General features: G+C 36.4%; 1 protein-coding gene across 2 annotated transcripts; it reads right to left on the bottom strand.

Moving 5' to 3' along the window:
• Positions 1-1,342: 1,342 nt before the first annotated feature.
• Positions 1,343-18,463, bottom strand: traf3 (TNF receptor-associated factor 3). Of its 2 annotated transcripts, XM_056234045.1 has the most exons (11): positions 18,116-18,462; positions 8,684-8,940; positions 7,547-7,598; positions 7,270-7,374; positions 6,880-7,044; positions 6,376-6,456; positions 5,833-5,907; positions 5,338-5,430; positions 4,989-5,129; positions 3,080-3,263; positions 1,343-2,981 (listed from the first exon to the last, which is right to left on the bottom strand). In XM_056234045.1, the coding sequence occupies exons 2-11, from the start codon at positions 8,935-8,937 to the stop codon at positions 2,410-2,412; spliced, it is 1,722 nt and encodes a 573-aa protein (XP_056090020.1). In that variant the 5' UTR covers positions 8,938-8,940; positions 18,116-18,462; the 3' UTR covers positions 1,343-2,409. The 2 variants fall into 2 exon arrangements, with proteins under 2 accessions (XP_056090020.1, XP_056090021.1); XM_056234046.1 differs by lacking the exon at positions 6,376-6,456 and having other exon boundaries at positions 18,116-18,463.
• Between the last annotated feature and the right edge of the window lie 438 nt (positions 18,464-18,901).

The following is an 18,901-nucleotide window of genomic DNA, read 5'->3' as shown; positions in this document are numbered from 1 at the left end:
AGGTTTGAATATTCATTAGCTACACTGACGCACTGGTTTCTCCCGCTGTTGTTAGGGTGGAGTTGAATTAAGGCGTGGTGAATCTGTAGGCACTGGCACTTGCTGACTGCTAGTTCTTTTCGGTGAAAACGAGCAGGGCTGAAACCCTGAAGACGTTGCTGACATGGGGAAAATCTAAATCCACAAGAGAAATTTGATAAATGAAATGATTTCTCACCGTCATCTCGCAGTAATAGGCTACAGAACATAATTTAAATAAATAATTTTACAAAACTTTAAAAAAAAAAAGCATTTTAAAACAAAGCAGATAAACATTACTAGTGTATCTGTTTTGAATAAATCCCGATTATGGACTGGCGCACTTTTAATTTGTTCCAATGTGACTGAAATTCCGCGCTATATTAGCTGAACAGACCAAGTTACAGAACAGACCAAGTTACTCCTCCATTAGCCAGGCTTGTGCATTTACGTCACCTAGTGGTAAGCAATGAAATAACATAGCCTTTTATTATATTAGAGAGACTAAATGGCAACTAGGGCCAGAAATTCACCAGCAAAATGCCACTGAAAGGGCCAAAAAAATGGCCAATATATTTCAAATGTGGACGATTTTAAAAACCTGTTTTTTTTTATCTGTTATCTAACATTTTATATATTTCTTAAAATATTTTATTCTATCTATTCAAAATAAAAAGAGAAAAAAAAGAGATGTCACAAAAATGCCACATGCTCCTTAATAGAAATATATATTTTTGGCGCGGATTACATTAAAATGGGCGTGGTTTAGGCTGCCCGGTTGTTATCCCTAATTGGTCAGCTAGGATGGGTGTAATAAATCATTTTTAAGCCAGTTTAATTTAAACCAGTTCATTTCTAAATCAAATGTCATCAATGTTTCTTAATGGCATTAGCCAGGTGTAAATTATTGCTTAAGACCTCTAATGTTATGTAATTTTCTTAATGGTATCCAGTTGATGAATACAGGTAAGGCATTATTAAGACCATTTTACAGAAACAGCAAAAACGGATTTAAAATTGTATCCAGTTGATGAATACAGATAAGGCATTATTAAGTAATACAATTTTTAGTGTACCAGTATCTCCATTAAAACTTTTGTTTGAGCTTTACACTCAATGATTGCAACCCACTTACTAGACCAATTATAAGACTTCATGAAAAAAAAAAAAAAAAACATTTCAGGTAATAGTATCAGTTCAGAAGAAAAACACTTTTAAATTGATACCATTTCTAGCAAGAGATTTGCCTGATTACAAAAATAGTCAGGTAAGTTTCAGTTCTCTTGTATATCAGCTTGACATATCCATAACAACAGAATTCAGAATGTTTTTCAACAATTTTATATTGATATATTTATACATATATTACACATTCAAACAATACTTGTGCAAAAACCATCCCTACCATGAAAAAATGATCTGGATTATTGTATGTGTCTCTGGCAGCATGGCTGGAGGCATAAAGGCATTATTTCAGACTGTTTTAAAAAATAAAATACAAAACACAAAAGGACAATAGATTCTGATGCATAGCATCTATTAATTAGAACATTACAAAAAATAATGTGTCAAAGTGGTAAACGCAGGGAAGGTTAAGTCATGTAAGAATAGGTTTTACATGCATAAAAACTGAGGTTTTGCTTTATGACAATGGAACCCTTGCAGGTTCACTGTTTAGTGCCAATGTAGTCCTTCATGAATGCTCCATAGTCAGGTCCTTTATATCTACTACTACACAGAAACACGTCCACCCCTGCCCTCACCAACAAGACTTTCTAGTCACAAAACTCCTCTCCATATTAACTGTTCTCAAAACACCACCACAACACAACAGATGTCAGCTCAAGTACTTATTTGCATATTGTACAAAACCACCAAAAAACCACCAAATACTAAACTTCTCATGATTACCAAACATGAAGGGTTACCTTGCAGACTTAAAAACCAATTTGAGAGATTACTTGGTGAGTCTCAAACGCATTCACTCACTGAAGGCTGACACAATTGACGAGTGTAAACAGCTTTTTCTTTCACTTTGGGCTGGATGTTAGTCAACCAACACATCATTCGCTTTCATTTCTCCTTGTCTTGGAGATCCAGAGACATTAACATTCTCTTGCTTGATTAGAGTTGACGTATTACTCTTCACTTCATCTTATATGTGGTTGACATGGGAGATTTCACTTGCTCAAACCTCCTCTTAAAGGCTGTAACTAAAGGCCCAGCAAGGCACTGTTGTTTCCCGAAGAGCGCACCAACGCACGAGCACAAGCTGAAGGCTCGGACTGTTATAAATCCAAACCTGTCCTGGGTTCTTCCTCTCTCAAGCGAAGTCTTGGCTAGGAGGGCTGCGTGACTCGATATTAGCTGAACCCAATGAAGACGCAAGATTCAAGGGTCCGGGAGGTCAGAGGTGTCTACAGTCACTTTGATGAAGATGGTATCGTCTTTGATGTAGGTTCCGTTCTCCAGGACAGTCTGAGCCACGAAGAGCGGACAGCCTGAGGCGATGTTCATTTCACCAGTGGGCCGGCGAAAGCTACTGCTACTGGGGTCCGGTTTGAAGGCATCACCTAAGTGTTTCCGTGCCGGCCCCTGGTCCATTAGCATTAATGTTACTTTCTGTTTAAATGGCCAAGGCAGCAAGGCGTCATATTCCCCGCGCATGACCACGAAGAAGAGCGAGAGATGTGTGCCTTTACCCATTCCATCCCCATTGAGATAAACGCGGGCACACATCTTGTAGCCGAAATAGCCCGTGTAGAAGGGCTGGCTGTAGAGCGAGAGGGTTTTGGAGGCCACGGCTTCCTGTTTCCGCCTTTTGTAGTCACGGATCTTCCAAATGAGGGTACCATTGAAGCTGGCCGTCTCTAGCACCTGCAGCTTCAGGTCCATCTCCGCCAACCGGATGTCATGGACACTCATCATGTCATCGTGACGTGAAAGCTGCTGCTCTAAGGAGCCTGATGACAGTATCGAAAAGTGTTAACTGAAATCATCAATGTTGTACAATATATTGTGATAAAAAATAATTGAGGCACATATATTGAGGCATTCTTACCCAGGGTGTGAGAACCAGAACTGGAGCCAACACGACCCGAATCGAGAGAAGATACAACTGAACGCATGCTCTCCACAGACCCTCTCAGAGCCTCCACCTCATCCCTCATAGCCCGCAGTGGACGAAGCTCCCGCAGCTCCATCTCAACCTCAAGCAGTTTCTCTGAGTGAGCGCTCATCAACATCTACACACATGAACACATATAGAGAACGGTTTAAAAAGGGGGTTTTCATCAAAGGTTCTAATGTCATAGCCGAGTTTCTGGTAATTTAAAGGGGACCTATTATGCAAAATTCACTTTTGGGACATAAATGTGTGTTGGCAGTGTGTGTACACAACCACCCTACAGTGATAAAAATCCACCCACTCCTTTTTTTTTTAAATCCCCATAAATCATAAGCAGTGTCTCCCAACGACCTGTTTTCAGAATGCAGCTTTAGTGACGTCACTACAGCCACAGGCCCCGCCCACGAGTGTTGACAGACACTGCCGTTTTAACATAGAACCGCGCTGATCGAGTTCACAGCGAGTTGAGAGTAGTACACATCTGTCATTGCTGCACTGACGAGAATGTCTCCCAAGCGTTGTCGGTGTTGTGTAGCTGGATGTATTAATCCACATAGCTCTATCTATTTACTAAAAAGTTGCTCCTGAAGGATGTAGCAGTGCCAACTACACATCTAGAAGTATGTATTACGCGTTTGTTTTCCAAATTGCCTTTGAATTTGTCAAGCTCATTATAACAAGTTAGACTTATAAAGTTTGTGATAGCACCATGAGTCCGTCCAGCTATGTTTTTTTTTTTTTTTTTTTATCGCGCTGATACTGGAATCTTTATTTGTAAAGGACAGCACATCAGAACAGAGCAGCCAAACAAGAGATATTGCTTGCCAGACAGACGCAAAACCGCTGACCAAGTCTGTTGGGAATCAATGATGACGTTTCGCTACAGGAGTTCAGGTTTATTTATTACATGATTCTGCTTATACAGAGGACCTCTCTCGTCGGAAAAGTAGGGCGGGAGCAGCAGCTCATTAGCATTTAAAGGGAAACACTAAAACGGTGCGTTTTTGCACAAGCCCAAATTTGGCAATTTTAAAATGCTATAAAAAATTTATCTGTGGGGTATTTTGAGCTAAGATTTCACATACACACTCTGGGGACATCAAATAATTGTTTTACATCTTGTGAAAAGGGGCATAATAGGTCCCCTTTAAGATATTTTTATTAGAAGTTTGGAAAAAAAGTCAAATCTTAATGCACTTATTTTGCACATGAAAATAGCAATAATAACATAACTGCAATGTATACATATTTAATAAATTGTATACAATTTACATTGTACATACACTGAATGTACATACACTACCATTAAAAAGTTTAGGGTTGTAGCAATATTGTGAAATGTTATTATAATTTAAAATAAAATGTTTCCATTTTAATTTTAAAATGTAATTTATTCCTGTGATGGTAAAGCTGAATTTTCAGCAGTTTTCAGTATCACACGATCCTTCTGAAATCAATCGAATATACTAAAATATTTATTGTTATTATTATTATTATTATAAACAATCTTAAAAACATATATTCACTAATTTAATTAATGACATAGAAATCTTAAATGTTTCTTATTTGTAATGTTTCTTTAATTGTTCAAAATCCTAAACTTTAATTATTTCAAGGTTTAAATTACATTGTGAATCCCATATTTTCAGTGTGGTCTCAGACTTTGAGCCAACTGTAGAAGACATGTTATAAAGCAAAGGCACTGAATTATAAAAGCATGTGTCAGACAGAGGTATTGCACAGTACAGCAGACTTGCCTCACTTTATACAAAGTAGAAGTTATTTTTATCTTCACCAAATGACTCAAAAGAAAAGAAAACCACTACTTGTTGACGGCTCTCACCTGCATGCTGACTAGCTTCTGCTCCAGCTGCCTGTTCTTTTCTCTCATCTCCTCATACTGCGTTTCTACCTCCGCAAGACGACTGCTGAGGCTGGGCAGAACTTTATAGCGCTCCATCAGCTCGCTCTTAATGTCCTCGACCTACACAGAGAGATTAATTAGTGTATATGCATGCATGAAGGAAATATGAACAGGAAAAAGCATATTCATTTTCACACCGGAAACTGATGTTATTAAAAGATTTCTGATATGTTAAATACTGTAACTATAAATATATAATTTTAAAAAAACGTGTATAAATAAATTAAATTTAATATAAAGTTTATGAAATCTGCGTTGATTGTTATACCTTGGCCTCTAGTGTGGTGTTCCTGACTGTCATCATTCTCAGGTGCTCAGATGCAAAACTGGACTCATGTTCTCTCATCTCTTGATTCAGCCCCTTTAAAATAATTACAACCATATTATTAGTCTAGACTGCAAAGAAAAAAAACTACAACAATTTCAGATATAAATAATGACTTGTATAACAACATAATAACAACAATAATATACTGCATATTAAATTCTTATTTTATTCTATATTTTTTATTATTATGTTGATATATTAATGTACAAATTTAAAACTGTTTAAAACTGTTAAAACTGTCAAATTGTAAAATGTAATTTGATATATATATATATATATATGTATTCTCTCTAACACACACACAGACACACTTTACATTTCGAAGCAAATTAAGTTTTTTATCAAAATTGAAGTACTACAGTACTGCTAGTGTTAGTACATTTCGAATGTCATTTAATATCAATATCTGGTCAAGTAACAGAGCCTGAAAGTCACCTTATAGGTGCAACCGTAGCGAATGAAGGAGCAGGTCACCTGGGCCTTTGGACAGTCATGCTGGTGACTGGACAGCTATAGGAGACAAATTCATTTTATAAATACATCACAATTCATCTGCCCTCACCCTTCATTTACAACTCAAATAATTTTGGTAGCATTACAATAAGGTTTCATTTGTTAACAACATTACTTAGCACAAACTAACAACACTTATACAGCCTTTATTAATCTTAGCTAACGATAATCTCAACATTTACTAAGATCAAATGTTGTATTTGTTAACTTTAGTTAATGCACTGGGAACTAACATGAATATAAACATTTTCATGAACTAATGTTAACAAAGACTAAAGCAAATTATTGTTCATTATTAGTTCATTTTTTGTTCATTATTAGTTCATGTTAGTTATGCATTCATTAATGTTAACAATTGAGACCTCACTGTAAAATGTTACCATAATTGTTCGTGCTTTTAAAAACAAACAAACAAACACACACGTTAGTAAATCAAACGTAATGCTCAGTGCACTCCAAGCCTACCTCGCTTCTTAGAATGGAAGAAAACGAGCAGTGATTAGGGCATGCTACAGGAAATGCAGGACAGACTGTTTCTTTGTGTTTCTGTAAAGAGAGACGACTGTTAGACTCAAATGCGCTAAAAATATATACTGTATGCTGCACACTTTCAAGATTCAAGATGCTCATGATTAAAGTGGAGTAATAATGACAGGATTAACCAGGCGGAAAAACAGAAAGCATTCTTGAAGTGAAAACTCACATCAATCATTCTCTAAATGACAGTCAACATAACGGGAGATTCCCCTAAGTTCCTTGTACAAATGTGAAACTTAAAGGTCATGGGACATTAATGACAGAACACAAGGGGAATACTTCTCATAGAGGAACTGAGATGTCCACTAATTCCAATCCAGGAAAAAAACTCAATGACAACCGAAAAAAAGACCTCATGAATTTCTAAGTACTTTCCATTAGATTTCAGGTCCTTTTTATGGGAACTGGGGGATTTTGGACAATGTGCGTTACCTGTAACTCAGTGAGGGCCATCTTGTGATTGCAGAATTCACAGGTGATCTCTCTGTGTTTGCATTTGCGGCTCAAATGCTCGGGCATGTCTTTCCTCAGCATCTTCTCCTTACATTTTCCCAAGGGGCACGGCACCTCATAGTACGGACAAACTTCCAAGTGGTCCTGTTCAAAAGAGAGAGACCAATCTGAATTCTGTGGCCTAACTTTGCCTTAAAGTCTCTACATAAACATAACTTTCATGGCGCTTAAACTATAAATAAAACTAGACTCCCCATTCTCACACTTATAAAAAGCCTAGGCTCACATTTCTCTGCGCTCGAGGCAGGTTCTAGGAGGAATTTACCATACAATATGTAGACTATTGTGTCTAAGAATCATATGACTTACCATGACCCGCTGTAAACTTATTTGTTCTTTGCATCCATTTTTCTCACTTCGGCAGTAGACCTTCAGAGCCATAATTTCCCTATTGCAGCAAACATCCCGGAATATCTGACATCAAATGAAAAACAAACACACATCCGTTACATGGCCTGTATAAGAGAGATATTTTGAGTGCTGCCTGTTATATGGCCCACGTCACTTTCACTTGGAGCTGTGAGAGTGAGATTTAATATGTAACGGAGTGGGTGTGTCCTCTTAGGTTTTGGCTTCACTTTCTTACCTTATCTTCAAAGAGTGGTTCTAGATCAGCTGGACACACTGGGTTAGGCTTACTGAAAAAAAAAAAGTTAGATCCAACTGTAAGCAAATTTTATCCGTAGTCAAATGACCTACATTCAGAAATAAAAAATGCCGGGAATACCCCAAGATTATTTCGCAATACTCCCCTATTAGCCCCCCTATTGTCCACAACGATATTCGTCCCATGACTTTCCAGTTGTTTGTGATTTACTGGATAAGGATTAAGGATCTGTTTAAAGAACTGTTTAAAAAATATATATATAACTAGAGCATAACTAGAAAAATTTAGTTTTATAATTGTATTAATTAATGACTTTAACCTTACTTTAAAAATAAGGTTACCTCATCTATTCAGGTTTTTCAAGACAGTAGAAACCATGGTTCTTCAAAGAAAAAAAAATCAGTTGTTAACTAAACTAAAATGAGAAATATCTTGATTTTTATCTTTTTTTAGCTGAATTTAATGTTTGTTTTGTGTTATTTTAAATCATTTGTTATCTTGGAAGTTTTCCGGTGGAGATCCCCTGATTAAGATCATATTTAGCAACACTGACACCTGGCATTAACATGCATTTTCAGTATGATCGGATCACAATCTAACATTACTTTATCCATAGTAAAAGCCAAGTGTAAATGCACCCATAAACATTGTGGTGTGATTTGAATTACTGAAATAACATTTGGAGGAGGTAAGGGATGTATTCTGCTCACACAATGTGAAAATAACCTTGCAACTTTGGCATTTGTCACATGACCTCTCAAGAATCATTCCACTGAACTACACTTACAATATCTTGTTTCTCTCTCAAATACATTTTAAAACACTTTAAATAACACATCATCACACATCTAGAATAACTGATGGAAATGTTTCGGTAAAAACAAACTCCATTTTCCATTTTTTTGTGCAGGCAAGTGCTATCTATATCGTCCGAGACACACTGAAATGGAAGGTGTAAATGCAATCCAAATAAAGAATATATGGACACTATCTGAATAGGAAATATGTTGGAAATAAATTATCTGAAATTGCTTGGATTTTTCTTTGGCTTGTGATAGCTTTCTTATTATTACAGCAGAGCATTCGTATAAACCTCACTAATGAACCCTCGCCCACCTGAGCAGGTCTGTGATGCAGCTCTCGCAGAAGCGATGTCCGCACTCAGTTTGCCGAGGTATACAGAGCACTAGCCTGCAGGCCTCACAGCAATACTTGGGCTCAGGTGTCATGACAAAACGGTCCCTGAAGCCTCCATGCAGGGGCAAGAAGCCCGGCTCGGACCTGGGCCGCTGGGCCATGGAGGGCATAGCAAGAGATGGCGGACGCTGCTGCAGGGCAATCTGCTGTTCCACATTACGCCCTGCGGACATGACCTGAAGAGAAACAAACAGATTAGGGTCTAACTCCTCACCCATGACATGTACATGAGAAAACTGAAATGCTGAATGTCTTAGTTACATAAAAAGTTCACCATAAACTCGCAAAAATATGAAAACAGATTTACTACTACGTGTCCAAACAGACAAAAAAAAAAATGATAGTCTACTGTCATCTTTGGCACATTAAATTCCTTTCTTGTCCAGATTGAAGCTGTCAGGAATTCTGAATTGTCTGGGAAACATTATTGAAACTAAAACGGAATAGGCTGTGTTGCCTGATTGGGTCCAGGCCCCCTTGTCAAACACCAATTTGTGGCCGCCTCGCTGCCATTGTTCAAGAACACAAGTGCTGTTAAGTGTTTAGTAGGAATACTGTTCCGATCTTATTGATTCAGAAGAGTTTGATGGATTTAAGGTGCGACTACCTGAGGCCCCCAAAAGCATTTGGACACTTAAGAAGCACTTAAAATGTCAAAAATATATCAAGCCAAGTGACATCTGCAAACAAATGATGCTTGACTTTCAGTTGTCTAACTTCACTCTTGTAATTACTTTTACTGGTCCCAAAGTGATTTTAGTGGATGAATGAGTCAGTTCCTCTCAAGTTCATACAGGTGTCCTAGTAGAAGAACCATCAACGTAGTTCATCACATTAGCTGGGGACATTTCAAATGTTTGAAATTAGCTTAAAAAAATAAATAAATAATATATATATATATATATATGGGTGAAAGGGAGAGAAATGTATGAGCTGGGTTGGAGGAAAAGCAGGAATATACCGGTACTAACGTTTGAGGTCAGTAGAGTTTTTTGTTTTTTTAATAAATTAATACTTTTATTCAGCGAGGATGCATGAAACTGATCAATATTATCAGTATACACTTTAGAAAAAAAGATCACTATTTTCAGAAAAATATTAATCAGCAAAACAGTTTTCAACATTGATAATAAAAGTTTCTTATGCACCAATCAGCATATTATAATAATGTGACTGAAGACTGGAGTAATGATGCTGAAAATTCAGCTTTGCCATCACTGGAATAAATTACAAATTACAAATATATATATATATATATATATATATATATATATATATATATATATACACACACCACACACACACACACTTCCATCTATCTATCTATCTATTTTAATATATATATATATATATATATATATATATATATATATATATATATATATATATATATATATAAAGTCATTTTGAATAGTAATATTCCACAATATTACAGTTTTTACAGCATTTTTGGTCAAATAAATGCAGCCTTGGTAAGCATAAGAAACTTATTTTAAAAAAAATCTTACATTGAATGGCAGTGTACAAAAAAATACAGGTCAGTTCATTGTTTTTATTGTTTTTATTGTTGATGCGCCAAAAACACAATTCTGGTCAATACTGATAAGTTGATAATCAAGTAATATCAAGAATATAATGTAAATTAAAAATAAGTTACATCCCAATTTATCATGTATCATTGTACTACAATTAATTATTATTCTATAAATAATCATCAATTATATTTTAAAAAGCGGATTTTCTATCAAACAATATAATTCAAAGCAGTAGGCTATTTATGAATCTTCCAGTCTGAGACACACAAAACACTCTTATAAAATGATGTCAGCATTGTCATTTCATAATTGCTTATGAAAACCATGACAGCAAAGTAAGCAGTGACTGAATCATCTTGACTATACGAGTAAGTGATGCGGGCGTCGTCAGACCCATTAACCTCTTAAACGTCGTCTGGCTTCTGCTTCTCTGCCTGTTTCACGTCTCCAGCCGAGGCTAGATCAAAGTTAGTCATCTCCTCTTCCATTTTCATCTGCTAATGCCTGCCATTGAGGCGATGCTTTAACATTGTGCTTACATTGCCACATCAACAGCTCCTGACCGGCAGCTCTCAGGGCTGGGAAATCCCTTCATAACAGGCATAGCTCTCTAGCTCTAATAATATCTCCCCTATGAACCAGCAACACATTAACCACGCATGCAGGAAGGTCCCAGCTCCGTTGCTGAACACTGCTAGAATTCCTTTAAGCAGAGGACACCACAGTTATTCCACAAGAGTGACTGGTCCCCACCGCACATGCCTCTTCTCCAGTACAGAGACTTTAAGGCACAAAAGGAAACTCAAAGTATTTATGGTGCATTTTTATGAATGCGAGGAAACCTCGTAAACATATATTTTGACTTAGGAAATTAAAGCTCAGTCATAGATCAGTGGAAACAGTTCGGCCTATAGCACCCAGCGAAAAACAACTGCTCTTGATGACAAAACATTATTGTTGTTGTTTGCCAAGGCATATTCACAGTTCTGAATAAACTACTAGCACCAAGTAGCAAACTTCAGGATGTAACTCATTCTGCAAAATCTTCTAGAAATTTGTCTAACCAATCAGCTTCGTGATTTATGCCTGGTGAACAAAATGGCTGAAAAATTCCATAAGTGTACAAATCCACCTTCCTTTTCGCAATGATGCACCAAATTTGTTTTGTATAAATTCAGTTTCTCCTTTAGAGTGGCGCACTCTTTGTCCCTCGATAAAAGACCAAACATACTTCTATAATCTTTATGTAAAAAATAAATAAAAATATAATATGTATATATATATATATATATATATATATAGATATACAGTATATAAAAATACTAATCATTAATGCAATATATATAAAAAAATAAGGTAGATCAAATTTAGTAGAGCATACACAGGGGCCTACATAGGGCTGTCAATAAATACAAATATTTTTGTATTTAATCACACCCTTATCGTGAAATTAAGCACAGCATTTATCTTGTTTAACACAGTAAACCATCAGATTCTGAAGGGTATTTTCTGCAAGCTTTTTCAATAAATGTAGTAATAAAAGTTTGCACACCGAAGCCCACACAAAAAACAATAGGATACATTACAGAAAAAAAAACGTTTCAGAATTTACAGTGTATAGTATGTGTTAGGGATGGGCATGATTAATCGACGATCGATGATTGATCATTAAGAATTTCGTCGATCACGTTAATTTGTTATCGATTAAACTAATGCTGGTTGCGTTGCGTAGTGTGAGTGGAAAGTGAACGGAATATCCACGTTAGCGCGGAGTTACTGTGCATCCCGGCAACGTCAGTCCACTCAGAGCGGGTGTTTTCGGCGGCTGGACTGAAGCCTTGTTTACACTCGACGCGTCCACACGAGCACGAAGGTGCACGCGGCAAAAATGACGTCTTTGCGGTATTCGGTGTTGTTTCACAGGCGAGCGCGTCGAGTATAAACGCCTCGTCCGTTTGGGGAGGCGCGCGCGCAGTCTGCGGAGACTCGCGCTGCAGAGTCAAGGCTTGACGGTCACCAGGTTGCGGTCGCGTCTGACCCCAGATCATGTCATCAACATGCTTATCTTTCTCAACAAAAAATCAGTAGACTAGGGCAGAAGTGAGTTACTGGTTGTTTGTTAAGTAGTCTAATCAAGCTAGCCTTGATTGTAGGCAAATCTCTCTCACCCTCTTTCTCGACTCCGTGCCTTGGATAATTTTGAGTTACATTTTGACAAAACCTGTCAGATCTAACTATTATGATGTTTTTGGTTAAGTTATTGTTTAACATGATTTTTAAAATTATTTTTGGAACAAACGAGGGTCTCTGTTTAAGAACGCCAACTCGCAGCTGCAGGTTCCGTTGCTTTAGAGCACCGCAGCGCATAGGCTACTGTATCTTCATGTTTAGCCTAACCGAACGTCCAGTTTAACTGCTACAAGTTGATCATCTTGTAATAAAGATCTCATCGAGGAAAAGCACGCTGTATTTTTGTATTTTCATTGCATTTTTAATTTATAAAAAGTTAAATAAATAATTAATATAAAAATATTAATGATTAATCGATAGTCGATCGTTAATTCTCCCGACGATCGACTAAGAAAATTTAATCGAATGCCCATCCCTAGTATGTGTACAGTGCAACAGCAAAGAGCTTGTTTACATTTTAGACAAAAGTTGCGATGCCAAACAAGACATGGAGATGCCCAAAAAAAAAAAACTAACCACCTTGACCTAAATGCATTAAATTCCTACTATAGTACACAGATCCATTCGGAATTACTAAACAGCTATACACATGACAGAAAAAAATTACCCTGAATGTGTGTGAATTGAAAACAACGTGAATGTACTGAAAAGTCTCTGTGTATAGAAGAATAAGTCAGGACACCCCAGTTAAATTCCCATAGAGGCAGGCAAATTTTTATTTTTAAAGGCTAGTTGTTTCATGGATCCAGGATACTATGCAACCTGATAAAGTTCCCTTGGCTTTTGGAATTAAAATAGCCCCACATCATCACATACCCTTCACCATACCTAGAGATTGGCATGGGTTACTACTTTCCATAAGATCATCTCTCAATGCAAATCAAACCAGCTATTAGGCTAACTGAAAGTTTGTCTCTATCAGGATGCATAGTATCCTGGATCCATGAAATAACTGGCCTTTAAAAATAAAAATCTGCCTGCCTCTATGGGAATTTAACATAGGGGTCTCCTGACTTATGCCCCCTGTATTTTAAGGAAGAACATTTATTTATTTACGATACATAATTCATTCACAAAGAAAATTGGTGTCCTTAAAGGTTGGAGTTTTCCTCTTTTTTTTTTTAATTAAGCCATTAAGATCAATTTCCAAAAGATGATTTTCTATTCCTCTTTTTAGTCAACTTTAGCATGGGTGTGTTCACTTATGCTAAGCACTGTACATACACACACACACGAAAGTAAGAGTAGTGGTATTTATCAAAGTTATTTTCCTTTGGAAATAAAACAAAATGGATAGAAAAGCATGCAAAAAGCATACATTAACTACAACATAATCAGTTGTTGGTTCTCTCTTTATGCATGCGTTCATTATTTCTTTGTATGACAGCCTGGCCAAAAATTATGTCTGCACAATTTGGTATGTTTCATTGCGTTAGTCACAAATAAAACAATTGACTCCAAACACAACTATGCAATGTTTTTCTTTGTTTTTCAGTTATTTAATTGAACTATAATTTAAATATTAATAACATAATTAAGTTCATGGATTTTTTTTCAATAAATGGTCAATAAATTTTCAATAAAAGGTCAATAAATGTATGATGTTTTCAAAGTCAGTGAGTAATGGTGTTAGATAATCATTATCTCAATATTGACCAAAATAATTGTAATTTTTGCCATTAGAGCAGCTTTACCAGCAAACAAGCAGAATATGCTAGAGACCATATAGCAACATAACCTTAATAAAACTTTTTGGACAGGCAAACACCACTCACATTTTCTTCAAATGATTAAAGGTTTGCTTTGCCCAGATAAATAGCTTTTGGGGGGAAGATGACAGCCATGTTCGGACAGCCATGTGGGATGCTCACACACACACTCTCTTACACAAACACACCCTTCAAATTATTCACACTCTCAGGAAGAAATGTTAAATCCCATCTGACATATACATCACGTTACAGCCTTAGTGATGGGCGTTTCACAAACACACTACATGGCTCAACATGCCTTTTGTAAAATGACAACGATAGCTCAACTTATTCCAGTTCTATCCTTACTGGACAGACACTGTGACTGAGTCACCCATGAAAACAAAAGTGAATATTCCCAATTTGTTTTGTTGGAAATTTTATTGGATCTTGTCCCTGACTTTGTTTCTGTTTTACTTAAGGTACAGGCATTTCCCTACCTTTATCTCTCGTCTCACGTCGCACTACGCTGAGGTAAAAAATAAAACCACCTACAATTTAGAATAAAACCGTCCCTGAAATAATCCACAAACTCTGAGAGAAAAAAAATGCTCTCAAGTATGCATAACAAAATATTCAACAGAGTACAAATAAAAATCCATGCAAATAAAAATCCATGTACTGGTAGCTGACCAGAACGTGCAGTTCTCTAGGGATTTCCAGGAATATTTAAGGGGCTTTTCCATTTGCTGCCTCATCCCTCTCTGTCACTGCTGACAATACACATACACACCCATTCACACACACACACACCCATTCACACACACATAAACAGCCATTAAGGCAAAAAGTCGGTAGGCAGCTGCTAGTAAACTATTGTTTATGCAAGGAATTATATGACCTTATCTAAATTATTAGTTAATTGTATGAACAAAAATTCATATTTCACGCAAAACTTAGGGGTGAGTCATTTTTGTTTATGTATTTGAAAGTAGCCTCTCTTATGCTCACCAAGGCTGCATTTATTTGATCAAAAGTACAGTAAAAAGAGTAACATTGTGAAATATTATTCTAAAGTAAAATTTCTCTGTTATATTTTAAACTGTCATTTATTCACGTGGCGGCAGAGCCGAATTTTCAGAAGCCATTCCTCCAGTCTTCAGTGTCACATGATCCTTCGGAAATCATTCGAATATGCTGATTTGATGCTCAAGAAGCATTTATTATCATTATCAATGCTAAAAACAGTTGTGCCGTTTAGCATTTTTTTTGTGGAAACCCTGATCCATTTTTTAGGATTCCTTGATGAGTAAAAATGTCAAAAGAACATAATTGATTGAAAATGGAAATCTTTTGTTTTACTGCTACTTTAGATCAATTTAATGAGTCCTTGTAGAATTAAAGAACTCATATATTTTAAAAAATATCTTCCTGACCCTAAACTATTTAACAGTAAATGCGTTGCGGTTGCACAATGCAGTTAAACAACATGAAATTGTGACCTAGTCACAGTTTTAAAGGGAGAATTCACCCAAAAATCATTTACTGCATGACCTTTTTTTGGTGAAAAGGGAGAGGTTTAGGAGAATGTTTAAGTTGCTTTTTTTTCTCCATTCAATGAATGAAGCGTTTAGCCTTTCACTTTATGGAGTCATTCAGATTTGGAACGACATGATGAAGAGTAAATGAGGAAAGAAAGGTGAACTATTCCTTTAACGCTATCATTTAGATAGATGTGTCCCAAAAAAGCACGATAAACGACAAAATTATGTCTCATAATATCAGTGCAGTTTATACGTAATAAAACTGTTCAAAATAAAACACGCCACTTAAAACCAAGAACGAAAATGACAAGACTAAGAAATGCTAAGGTAAAGCAAGCATCCGTGTAATAAAGAACATAATACCAGAGAGAGCTGCAGGTGAAAAGCGTAACACAATACATTTCAGACTGTTAGTTTAGAGCTGAGAAGCATCAAGGTAATACGGATTCTTTGAATGTATTTGCGCTGCAGGAGATCTCATAACAAAAATGAAAGAGAACTAAGAAGGGGAATATCACCTCTTTCTGGCCTGACCTTTTACTAGAGGAAGGCATGTGTGACTACCATAGGTCATTTACAGGAATAAAACACCATTTCAGATCATGTGAACATATGATTAAGGTGTGATGGGTTAAAAGTAATGGGGTTGCTTTGTGTGAAAATGCAAAGGAAGAAGTCAGGCTTATGTCATCTTCTCAGCCACCTTCTGCTTTCAGAAAAAAAAAGAGCCTGCTCCAACTTTTGTTGAAATCAAACCCCAAATGCATGTTCCCTGTAGTGTATCACAACACTTTACTGTGTTATTCTGAGAGTGAAACTAAGCTGGATTCAAACGGTCTCAGTTTTGATCTGCACACAGCAGCACACATGTTGGACTGGTTTAGATTTTCAAACTGGCTTTTTTTCATCAGCGGATTTGAATCAATTTGAATGATATTTACAATTTCCTGATTTATCAGTCTTCACTTTTTATTGATACATTTCATATAGCCCATTCTTCAAGGTAGTAATATTATTATGTTACAGTCACAATTCGAAACCAGAGCTTGTGGCAAAAAACATACTAGTTTGTGTATCTATGACAGCAGAGACATTTATAATGCTAGAAAAGACTTCTATTTCAAATAAATACTGTTCTTTTGAATTTCCTCTTCGAAGAATCCTGAAAAAAAGTCTCACGGTTTCCACGAAAATCCCTTACTTGTTAAATTAAGCAGCACAACTGTTTTCAATATTGATAATAAGAAATGCTTTTTGAACACCAAATCAGCATATTATTTCTGAAGTAATGGCTGCTGAAAATTCAGCTTTGCCATAAGCTTATAAAATATATTCAAATATAATAGTTATTTTAAACTGTAATAATATTTAAACATTTTTGATCAAATAAATGCAGCCTTGGTGAGTGTAAGAGACTTCTTTCAAAAACATTAAAAGATTTGACCGACCCCAAACATCTGAACGGCAGTTTACAGATGGTTATTATTATTAGTTGACACTATTTATACAGCTTATTATTAGAATCAAAATACTGCGTTTTATGTTTGGATGCTTTTGTTTTTAGTTAATACTGTGCAAAAAAAGCATACATAAAACAATTATTAATGATCAGTTCTAAATAGGTTACCTGACACTATTTGTTGTGGGGGGAAAAAATAAATATTAGTATACTAAATTTGTGTCAGAAGAATAGAGTTTAAAAGTCATATACTGCTAAAAAATAATATTTTCTTATTAAAATTTGATATGTAAGACAGCAGTAGACCCAGTCTCATAAACTGCATCCAACAGTGGAATACAGTATGCCATCATGGTTTTTTCCATCTCAGTAGCGTACAGGCCTAAATCATGCAAGAATTTTGCAAGTTAGGTATTGCCCCCAAGGAATAAGACCACAGAAGATTAAAGAGCAGAAAAAAACTTAAAAGATCACACTGTATGAATGTTATATAGGCTTAAGTTTATAGACCATACCATCTTTATACAACAAAGCCTACATAAAACGTGTGGAATTTATAGACCCTTAACTTTAAAATCATCTCATTGATGATCATAATAGAAGCAGAGTAAAAGTAGGCTACACTATACATGCAAAGGTGAGATCATTTTCATCTACCATGGATTTGGAAGACAGCTGTACAGGATTTAACCTGTTAACATATTGATAGCTTTAACGTTACATGTTTCATAACTTGATGAATCGGAGCCCAAAGAGCCCATCTTTGTCCTGGAGACGTTTAAGAGAGCAGGTGAACATCTCCGATCAAAGCAGGACACACTTTAATCACTGTAGGTGAGCCCATAGACTTTGGGTTTGCCTAATCTTACCTTTCACTAACATGAGCTACATGTCATTTTACATATGGATCTGTGAAATAGCCATCCACTTACATGAATCAGTTGATCAACGATCTCGTCCGATGATCCAACCGTGTTTCTCTGAAGAATTTCACGAATGGAGCCACAGATGGTCCACTCATATGACAGACACACCGAGACAACAACGTCCAAATTTACGCGGCCACAGCTCCGTCCTCGCTTCTCAAACAGGCAACAACGGCCATAGGATCAAATCGGGTCATTTTGACATCGGAATGTTCCAAAAACGGCTCGGTTGAGGTACACGAATAGGTAGAGAAGCCGCCACTGTGGCAGTGTGCTGTTGATATCAAGCCTAGTAACTGGAAAGCCCCCTTGGTCTGACTTCCTCAGGAAATCCCCGTCATGAAAAAAATTGTAGCTGGTTGTAAAAGGACGCCATAGAGAAAGAACAGGCTGTGGTGTGGCGTCTGCCCGCTGGGTGGCGCCAGAGCTCATTCCAATCCCTAATACAATCGCTTTCACTTCAGCCAGCGGCTCTTTTCCACGTGTTTCTAGTAGCAGCTAGGTGATTAACTGTAAAAGGCTTTTGTTACATTACTGTTCAAAATTACTGAAATATCAAATTAGTTAGAATCTAATTACAAAGAATCTAACCTAGGCTAGAATCTAATTACAAAAAAATCACAATATGGAGAGGCTATTTTTCCCACCAGTAACCCAACAATGTTTGTTGCCCTGATGTCGTTTACTGTATTATTCATGTGTTTATAACTATTCCAATCCTTATAAATTCAAGTCAAGTTTTATCCTTTTAATTACATCAAAGTTATTATTACAATATTCTATGAGAATTTT

This window comes from Rhinichthys klamathensis, unplaced genomic scaffold (genome assembly GCF_029890125.1).
Source record: "Rhinichthys klamathensis goyatoka isolate OS25496 unplaced genomic scaffold, OSU_Roscu_1.1 h1tg000387l_1, whole genome shotgun sequence".
In the NCBI taxonomy this organism is placed as follows: Eukaryota; Metazoa; Chordata; class Actinopteri; order Cypriniformes; family Leuciscidae; genus Rhinichthys; species Rhinichthys klamathensis.
This window is presented reverse-complemented; position numbering and strand designations above follow the sequence as displayed.

Excerpts from the sequence above, each read along its gene's own strand:
- traf3 (XM_056234045.1), bottom strand. The coding sequence starts at position 8,937 with ATGTCCGCAGGGCGTAATGTGGAACAGCAGATTGCCCTGCAGCAGCGT. Across the intron at positions 5,908-6,375 it reads CTTCCATTCTAAGAAGCGAG|CTGTCCAGTCACCAGCATGA; the intron begins GTAGGCTTGGAG and ends TGTCTCCTATAG. Across the intron at positions 3,264-4,988 it reads AGAAGCTAGTCAGCATGCAG|ATGTTGATGAGCGCTCACTC; the intron begins GTGAGAGCCGTC and ends TCATGTGTGTAG.